We start from the raw sequence: 10,000 nt of genomic DNA, 5'->3' as shown, positions 1-10,000 counted from the left end.
ATCACATCTATCAATCACCATCTATCAATCACATATATCAATCACCATCTATCAATCACATCTATCAATCACATATATCAATCACATCTATCAATCACATCTATCAATCACATCTATCAATCACATCTATCAATCACATCTATCAATCACATCTATCAATCACATATATCAATCACATCTATCAATCACCATCTATCAATCACATCTATCAATCACATCTATCAATCACATCTATCAATCACATCTATCAATCACCATCTATCAATCACCATCTATCAATCACCATCTATCAATCACATCTATCAATCACATCTATCAATCACATCTATCAATCACCATCTATCAATCACCATCTATCAATCACCATCTATCAATCACATCTATCAATCACATATATCAATCACCATCTATCAATCACATCTATCAATCACATCTATCAATCACCATCTATCAATATAGTGATATAACACTACAGTGATATACATGTTGGGTCACCACTAGACTCACACTTCAACCCACCTCTACTGAGCTACTTTTTAGGTTAAAGAGCCCGAGGATGGAGGCACAGAAGAGGTTGGGTGGAGGAAAGGTGGAAGGAGGAAAGGGGGAAGGGTGAAAGGTGGAAGGAGGAAAGGGGGAAGGAGGAAAGGTGGATGAGGAAAGGGGGAAGGAGGAAGGAGGAAAGGTGGATGAGGAAAGGGGGAAGGAGGAAGGAGGAAAGGGGGAAGGAGGAAAGGTGGATGAGGAAAGGTGGATGAGGAAAGGTGGAAGGAGGAAAGGTGGAAGGAGGAAAGGTGGAAGGAGGAAAGGTGGAAGGAGGAAAGGGGGACGAGGAAAGGTGGACGAGGAAAGGTGGAAGGAGGAAAGGTGGAAGGAGGAAAGGTGGAAGGAGGAAAGGGGGACGAGGAAAGGTGGACGAGGAAAGGTGGACGAGGAAAGGTGGATGAGGAAAGGTGGAAGGAGGAAAGGGGGAAGGAGGAAAGGTGGATGAGGAAAGGGGGAAGGAGGAAAGGTGGAAGGAGGAAAGGGGGAAGGAGGAAAGGTGGATGAGGAAAGGGGGAAGGAGGAAAGGTGGATGAGGAAATGTGGAAGGAGGAAAGGTGGAAGGAGGAAAGGGGGACGAGGAAAGGTGGACGAGGAAAGGTGGATGAGGAAAGGTGGAAGGAGGAAAGGGGGATGGGTGAAAGGTGGAAGGAGGAAAGGGGGATGAGGAAAGGGGGATGGAGGAGGCTGGAGGATTGTGAATTGTGGATGGAAGGAAAGATAGAATAAATCTCACGGATGAAGTGGTATTTGTCAGGACCAAGGGCAGCCTGAGAGACATCATCCCCGACCCAGCCATGTAAACACAGTTATGATTCATAACTCTCTCTCTCTCCTCACATCCACCTCCAGCTCTGTTCCATCTGCAGTTTTCTCTCAGTGTGATCATACAGTAATAACGGCTGTAATTAACACAGCGTTACCCCCACCCCCCCCCCCCCCCCCCCCAGCAGTGTTTTACCAAACAGAAATGAGCGATCTGTTCAGAAGAGCTCCGTCTGGTCTCATGCCAGATTATGTAAGAGATTATCTCCCATCATACTTTACAGATTAAGTGTGCTTCTGCTGGCTCCTGAGTGTTGTTCTTGTTCCTCTCCAGACCATAATCTCATCCAGCTGACATGGTTGGAGTCTTTGCAGTGATTTATGACTATTCTTGGGAAACCATTCAGTCTCTCTGCGGCTCAGTGGTGAGATTATGTCTCTGTAATTGAGGAATTACAGAGTGTTGGTTCATTATCGGCACATCACTTGATCTGCTTGAGCGATCATAATTACAGGTTGGTTCACATCGGTTCTCCCACTGGAGCGCATGTTGATGGGATGTTTGCTCCTCCGAACCGGCGGAGAGTAAAGATGTCTCCTGTTTACCTGTTTATAACAAGATGTACCTCCAACTATCACCTCAAATCTCTTCAAATGATAGAAATCACATCAGTGGCTCCAGGTCTCTCCATCAGACCACCTCATACGAGACACACTTATAGTCATTATTAACACAGTATTAACTCAAACTTAATCTCTAAACGAATATGTTGGTTAAACCCCCCTGACCTGAGGGTCCTATGTTGGTTATACCCCCCCTGACCTGAGGGTCCTATGTTGGTTATACCCCCCCTGACCTTAGGGTCCTATGTTGGTTATACCCCCCATGACCTGAGAGTCCTATGTTGGTTATACCCCCCCTGACCTGAGGGTCCTCTGTTGGCTATACCCCCCCTGACCTGAGGGTCCTATGCTAGTTACACCCCCCCCCCCTAACTTAGGATCCTATGTTGGTTATACCCCCCCTGACCTGAGGGTCCTATGTTGGTTATACCCCCCCTGACCTTAGGGTCCTATGTTGGTTATACCCCCCATGACCTGAGAGTCCTATGTTGGTTATACCCCCCCTGACCTGAGGGTCCTCTGTTGGCTATACCCCCCCTGACCTGAGAGTCCTATGCTAGTTACACCCCCCCCCCCCTTAACTTAGGATCCTATGTTGGTTAAACCCCCCTGACCTGAGGGTCCTATGTTGGTTATACCCCCCCTGACCTTAGGGTCCTATGTTGGTTATACCCCCCATGACCTGAGAGTCCTATGTTGGTTATACCCCCCCTGACCTGAGGGTCCTCTGTTGGCTATACCCCCCCTGACCTGAGGGTCCTATGCTAGTTACACCCCCCCCCCCTAACTTAGGATCCTATGTTGGTTATACCCCCCATTACCTGAGGGTCCTATGTTGGTTATACCCCCCCTGACCTTAGGGTCCTATGTTGGTTATACCCCCCCTGACCTTAGGGTCCTATGTTGGTTATACCCCCCATTACCTGAGGGTCCTATGTTGGTTATACCCCCCCTGACCTGAGGGTCCTCTGTTGGTTATACCCCCCGTGACCTGAGGGTCCTATGTTGGTTATACCCCCCCTGGCCTGAGGGTCCTCTGTTGGTTATACCCCCCCTGACCTGAGGGTCCTCTGTTGGTTATACCCCCCGTGACCTGAGGGTCCTATGTTGGTTATACCCCCCCTGGCCTGAGGGTCCTCTGTTGGTTATACCCCCCCTGGCCTGAGGGTCCTCTGTTGGTTATACCCCCCCTGACCTGAGGGTCCTATGTTGTTTATACCCCCCCTGACCTTAGGGTCCTATGTTGGTTATACCCCCCATGACCTGAGAGTCCTATGTTGGTTATACCCCCCCTGGCCTGAGGGTCCTCTGTTGGTTATACCCCCCCTGGCCTGAGGGTCCTCTGTTGGTTAAACCCCCCTGACCTGAGAGTCCTATGCTAGTTACACCCCCCCCCCCTTAACTTAGGATCCTATGTTGGTTAAACCCCCCTGACCTGAGGGTCCTATGTTGGTTATACCCCCCCTGACCTTAGGGTCCTATGTTGGTTATACCCCCCATGACCTGAGAGTCCTATGTTGGTTATACCCCCCCTGACCTTAGGGTCCTATGTTGGTTAAACCCCCCTGACCTGAGGGTCCTCTGTTGGTTATACCCCCCGTGACCTGAGGGTCCTATGTTGGTTATACCCCCCCTGGCCTGAGGGTCCTCTGTTGGTTATACCCCCCCTGGCCTGAGGGTCCTCTGTTGGTTATACCCCCCCTGACCTGAGGGTCCTATGTTGTTTATACACCCCCTGGCCTGAGGGTCCTCTGCTGGTGATACCCCGCTGATCTGAGTGTCATATACACCTCCCCCCCCCAGCGTTCCTGGCTCTTTACTTCTCATCGGGGCAGATTACTGGTGGGCTTTGTCTCCAAACAGACTTAAAGCACCGCAGGGAGCCTGACGTCTGACCCAAACTCACAAAGAACCATCCGGTCCATCTGAAGACCTGAGCCGGTTTATCCACGGCGTCGTCTAATCATGTCTCATTAAGCTGATCGTACATTTACAGTAAGCCGCTTGTCTGAACAATCTCATCATAACCCTCACCGGGGTTCAGTTTCATAGGAGTCTATGATGGGATGGATTATTGTACGAGGCATCAATTAGTTTGGCTTTTCCAAATTGAAATAGAAAATGTTAACCTTTTAACTTATTGCCCAAGAGAGTTAAATAGGAACGTTTAAGATTAGTTAAAGGATGTTTCTCCCAGAGATGTTTGATGTCCCTGATGGACACACTGAGTAATACATGACCTATAACATGAGTACGGTCAGGGCCACAGAACACTGAAGGTTTCATCAGTTTAGAAACCTTGAGGAGGAAATCAGGGGAGCGTTCCAACATGAAGAATGAGTTCACTCTTTACTCCCGTGTGTCTGTTCCCTCCACACTTAATGAGGGTGCTGTTGTGTTCATTGAAGTAGTTTCAGCTGGTGTATCTTCTCTTGATATCTCTTAGTATCTTCTTGATATCTCTTAGTATCTTCTCTTGATATCTCTTAGTATCTTCTTGATATCTCTTAGTATCTTCTCTTGATATCTCTTAGTATCTTCTTGATATCTCTTAGTATCTTCTTGATATCTCTTAGTATCTTCTTGATATCTCTTAGTATCTTCTCTTGATATCTCTTAGTATCTTCTTGATATCTCTTAGTATCTTCTTGATATCTCTTAGTATCTTCTTGATATCTCTTAGTATCTTCTTGATATCTCTTAGTATCTTCTCTTGATATCTCTTAGTATCTTCTCTTGATATCTCTTAGTATCTTCTTGATATCTCTTAGTATCTTCTCTTGATATCTCTTAGTATCTTCTTGATATCTCTTAGTATCTTCTTGATATCTCTTAGTATCTTCTTGATATCTCTGAGTATCTTCTTGATATCTCTTAGTATCTTCTCTTGATATCTCTTAGTATCTTCTTGATATCTCTGAGTATCTTCTTGATATCACTTAGTATCTTCTTGATATCTCTGAGTATCTTCTTGATATCTCTTAGTATCTTCTCTTGATATCTCTTAGTATCTTCTCTTCATATCTCTTAGTATCTTCTTGATATCTCTTAGTATCTTCTCTTGATATCTCTTAGTATCTTCTCTTCATATCTCTGAGTATCTTCTTGATATCTCTTAGTATCTTCTTGATATCTCTTAGTATCTTCTTGATATCTCTTTGTATCTTCTCTTGATATCTCTTCATATCTCTTAGTATCTTCTTGATATCTCTTAGTATCTTCTTGATATCTCTGAGTATCTTCTTGATATCTCTTAGTATCTTCTTGATATCTCTGAGTATCTTCTTGATATCTCTTAGTATCTTCTTGATATCTCTTTGTATCTTCTCTTGATATCTCTTCATATCTCTTAGTATCTTCTTGATATCTCTTAGTATCTTCTTGATATCTCTGAGTATCTTCTTGATATCTCTTAGTATCTTCTCTTCATATCTCTTAGTATCTTCTTGATATCTCTTTGTATCTTCTTGATATCTCTTTGTATCTTCTCTTGATATCTCTTGATATCTCTTAGTATCTTCTCTTCATATCTCTTTGTATCTTCTCTTGATATCTCTTGATATCTCTTGATATCTCTTCATATCTTCTCTCTCAGTGACATGTTTGGTCACTGAGAGAAACTAATTAGGCGAAAAGAGATCGGGTTAGTGTTCAGTCAGAGCTCGACATATGGTGTGTGTGTGTGTGTGTGTGTGTGTGTGTGTGTCTGTGTCTGTGTCTGTGTCTGTGTCTGTGTGTGTGTGTGTGTGTGTGTGTGTGTGTGTGTGATATATATGGATGTAAATGTCTGCTTTGTGATGATGCAGCGTGGCCTACTGGTCACACAGACTTCCCAGTAATGAACCTCACTGGTTGGTTTCCAGCCTTCATGAACACCTGACAGAGTTTCATAAATACAACATATGAATATCAAAATACTGCTCCTGTAGAATGTGAGTGAAATAATAGATATAGTCTGTTCTCCACAGAGATATTAATACTTGTGAAGAGGTTCTCCACACAGATATTAATACTCATGAAGAGGTTCTCCACACAGATATTAATACTCATGAAGAGGTTCTCCACAGAGATATTAATACTTGTGAAGAGGTTCTCCACACAGATATTAATACTCATGAATAGGTTCTCCACACAGATATTAATACTTGTGAAGAGGTTCTCCACAGAGATATTAATACTCATGAAGAGGTTCTCCACACAGATATTAATACTCATGAAGAGGTTCTCCACAGAGATATTAATACTCATGAAGAGGTTCTCCACACAGATATTAATACTCATGAAGAGGTTCTCCACACAGATACTAATACTCATGAAGAGGTTCTCCACACAGATACTAATACTCATGAAGAGGTTCTCCACACAGATACTAATACTCATGAAGAGGTTCTCCACAGAGATATTAATACTCATGAAGAGGTTCTCCACACAGATATTAATACTCATGAAGAGGTTCTCCACACAGATATTAATACTCATGAAGAGGTTCTCCACACAGATATTAATACTCATGAAGAGGTTCTCCACACAGATACTAATACTCGTGAAGAGGTTCTCCACACAGATACTAATACTCATGAAGAGGTTCTCCACAGAGATATTAATACTCATGAAGAGGTTCTCCACACAGATACTAATACTCATGAAGAGGTTCTCCACACAGATATTAATACTCATGAAGAGGTTCTCCACACAGATACTAATACTCATGAAGAGGTTCTCCACACAGATATTAATACTCATGAAGAGGTTCTCCACAGAGATATTAATACTCATGAAGAGGTTCTCCACAGAGATATTAATACTCATGAAGAGGTTCTCCACAGATCCTCGTGCATTAATACCTTCCTGTCCTCCAGACCCGGTCCACGGCCCTCAGAGCGTGGACGTGGTGGACGTGCGGGCGCGCCAGCTGACGGTCCAGTGGGAGACGTTCGGCTACGCGGTGACTCGCTGCCACAGCTACAACCTCACGGTACGCATGCAACCCCAGGTCAAAGGTCACGGCCTTTAATTCTTCTTCACGGTTCAAGACGGCGGCCTCGGCGTGCTGGTGCTCATTGTTTTGTGTTGATTTTTAAATGTTTACTTCCTCCATAAGGTGTACATGTTGTGTTGTCTTTTAGATGTTTACCTCCTCCATAAGGTGTAAACGTTGTGTTGTTGTCTTTTAGATGTTTACCTCCTCCATAAGGTGTAAACGTTGTGTTGTTGTCTTTTAGAAGTTTACCTCCTCCATAAGGTGTAAACGTTGTGTTGTCTTTTAGATGTTTACCTCCTCCATAAGGTGTAAACGTTGTGTTGTCTTTTAGATGTTTACCTCCTCCATAAGGTGTAAACATTGTGTTGTCTTTTAGATGTTTACCTCCTCCATAAGGTGTAAACGTTGTGTTGTCTTTTAGATGTTTACCTCCTCCATAAGGTGTAAACGTTGTGTTGTCTTTTAGATGTTTACCTCCTCCATAAGGTGTAAACATTGTGTTGTCTTTTAGATGTTTACCTCCTCCATAAGGTGTAAACGTTGTGTTGTCTTTTAGATGTTTACCTCCTCCATAAGGTGTAAACGTTGTGTTGTCTTTTAGATGTTTACCTCCTCCATAAGGTGTAAACGTTGTGTTGTCTTTTAGATGTTTACCTCCTCCATAAGGTGTAAACGTTGTGTTGTCTTTTAGATGTTTACCTCCTCCATAAGGTGTAAACGTTGTGTTGTCTTTTAGATGTTTACCTCCTCCATAAGGTGTAAACGTTGTGTTGTCTTTTAGATGTTTACCTCCTCCATAAGGTGTAAACGTTGTGTTGTCTTTTAGATGTTTACCTCCTCCATAAGGTGTAAACGTTGTGTTGTCTTTTAGATGTTTACCTCCTCCATAAGGTGTAAACGTTGTGTTGTCTTTTAGATGTTTACCTCCTCCATAAGGTGTAAACATTGTGTTGTCTTTTAGATGTTTACCTCCTCCATAAGGTGTAAACGTTGTGTTGTCTTTTAGATGTTTACCTCCTCCATAAGGTGTAAACGTTGTGTTGTCTTTTAGATGTTTACCTCCTCCATAAGGTGTAAACGTTGTGTTGTCTTTTAGATGTTTACCTCCTCCATAAGGTGTAAACGTTGTGTTGTCTTTTAGATGTTTACCTCCTCCATAAGGTGTAAACGTTGTGTTGTCTTTTAGATGTTTACCTCCTCCATAAGGTGTAAACATTGTGTTGTCTTTTAGATGTTTACCTCCTCCATAAGGTGTAAACGTTGTGTTGTCTTTTAGATGTTTACCTCCTCCATAAGGTGTAAACGTTGTGTTGTCTTTTAGATGTTTACCTCCTCCATAAGGTGTAAACGTTGTGTTGTCTTTTAGATGTTTACCTCCTCCATAAGGTGTAAACGTTGTGTTGTCTTTTAGATGTTTACCTCCTCCATAAGGTGTAAACGTTGTGTTGTCTTTTAGATGTTTACCTCCTCCATAAGGTGTAAACGTTGTGTTGTCTTTTAGATGTTTACCTCCTCCATAAGGTGTAAACGTTGTGTTGTCTTTTAGATGTTTACCTCCTCCATAAGGTGTAAACGTTGTGTTGTCTTTTAGATGTTTACCTCCTCCATAAGGTGTAAACATTGTGTTGTCTTTTAGATGTTTACCTCCTCCATAAGGTGTAAACGTTGTGTTGTCTTTTAGATGTTTACCTCCTCCATAAGGTGTAAACGTTGTGTTGTCTTTTAGATGTTTACCTCCTCCATAAGGTGTAAACGTTGTGTTGTCTTTTAGATGTTTACCTCCTCCATAAGGTGTAAACGTTGTGTTGTCTTTTAGATGTTTACCTCCTCCATAAGGTGTAAACGTTGTGTTGTCTTTTAGATGTTTACCTCCTCCATAAGGTGTAAACATTGTGTTGTCTTTTAGATGTTTACCTCCTCCATAAGGTGTAAACGTTGTGTTGTCTTTTAGATGTTTACCTCCTCCATAAGGTGTAAACGTTGTGTTGTCTTTTAGATGTTTACCTCCTCCATAAGGTGTAAACGTTGTGTTGTCTTTTAGATGTTTACCTCCTCCATAAGGTGTAAACATTGTGTTGTCTTTTAGATGTTTACCTCTGGTGTTGTCCTCTGTGTTCCAGGTGCAGTACCAGTATGTGTTCAACCAGCAGGAGTTTGCAGCCGAGGAGCTGATCCAGACCTCCTCCCACTACACCCTGAGGGGCCTGAGGCCCTTCGTCACCGTCAGGCTGCGTCTGGTTCTCGCCAACGCCGAAGGCAGCAAGGAGAGCGAGGAGATCGTCAAGCAGACGGAGGAGGACGGTGAGTCCAGAACTTCCTGATCTGGATCCTCCAATCAGCAGCCAGATGTCTGGTCAGCTGACGGGACACCTGGAACCTCTGCGGCTGCAAAGAGATGTACTCAATACAGGGCGTCTTAGTCCCGCCCACATGGTGTGATTGACAGGAGGTTTAGATTAGATCTTGGTAGATTTAGAGAAAATAAAGCTTCTTAATTTCCACAATTCAAAAAATACACAAACATAACAAATAAATAACAAGAGGAAGAGGCAGAAAGCTCATGTGAAGCCTCCACTATATCATACAAAAACTTATATTATAGAGAACACAAAATCAATAAGATATGACAATATTGATGAAGAAGTATTTTAACAATACATGACATATAATAACAACAAAAACAACACAATATCAACAATAAAAAAGAAATGGAGGAAAAGTAATTTCATAATCTGGTTCCGATAAACCTTTAATTTAGGAGGATGAAGAACATGTTAATGTTCAGGAATATTTGAGAAATATCGATGTAAATAATTAAACTGTGAAGTTTCTGAAATGGAGGAGCAGATGAGATGTGATGCCAGAGAGTAAACTATATTATATGAATTATGCTTTAATAAATAATGAGACACAATGTTTAACCCTCCTTATCGCTCATAACCAGTGAACTGACCTTAGAGGGAGAGAGTTGTGTCGTCTGCATATGATATAATAATAGTTATTATAATGGTCTCTCAGCATCTAGAGACACTTCCTGTTTGATCACACGTTCAATCCCCGCCCTCTCTGCTGCTGACATATTCATCA

The 10,000-nt window shown here is 42.7% G+C and overlaps 1 protein-coding gene across 1 annotated transcript in view; it reads left to right on the top strand.

The window, feature by feature from the left end:
- Positions 1-10,000, top strand: part of ptprt (protein tyrosine phosphatase receptor type T) — a 197,901-nt gene that overhangs the window by 81,805 nt on the left and 106,096 nt on the right. Inside the window, exons 9-10 of the mRNA XM_034533285.1 lie at positions 6,792-6,907; positions 9,034-9,214. Of these exons, the coding sequence (XP_034389176.1) occupies positions 6,792-6,907; positions 9,034-9,214 (297 nt within the window). The remainder of the gene's footprint in view (positions 1-6,791; positions 6,908-9,033; positions 9,215-10,000) is intronic.

This window comes from Cyclopterus lumpus, chromosome 5 (genome assembly GCF_009769545.1).
Source record: "Cyclopterus lumpus isolate fCycLum1 chromosome 5, fCycLum1.pri, whole genome shotgun sequence".
NCBI classification, from domain to species: Eukaryota; Metazoa; Chordata; class Actinopteri; order Perciformes; family Cyclopteridae; genus Cyclopterus; species Cyclopterus lumpus.
Note: the sequence above shows the minus strand (reverse complement) of the source record. Positions and strands in the feature narration are given on the sequence as shown.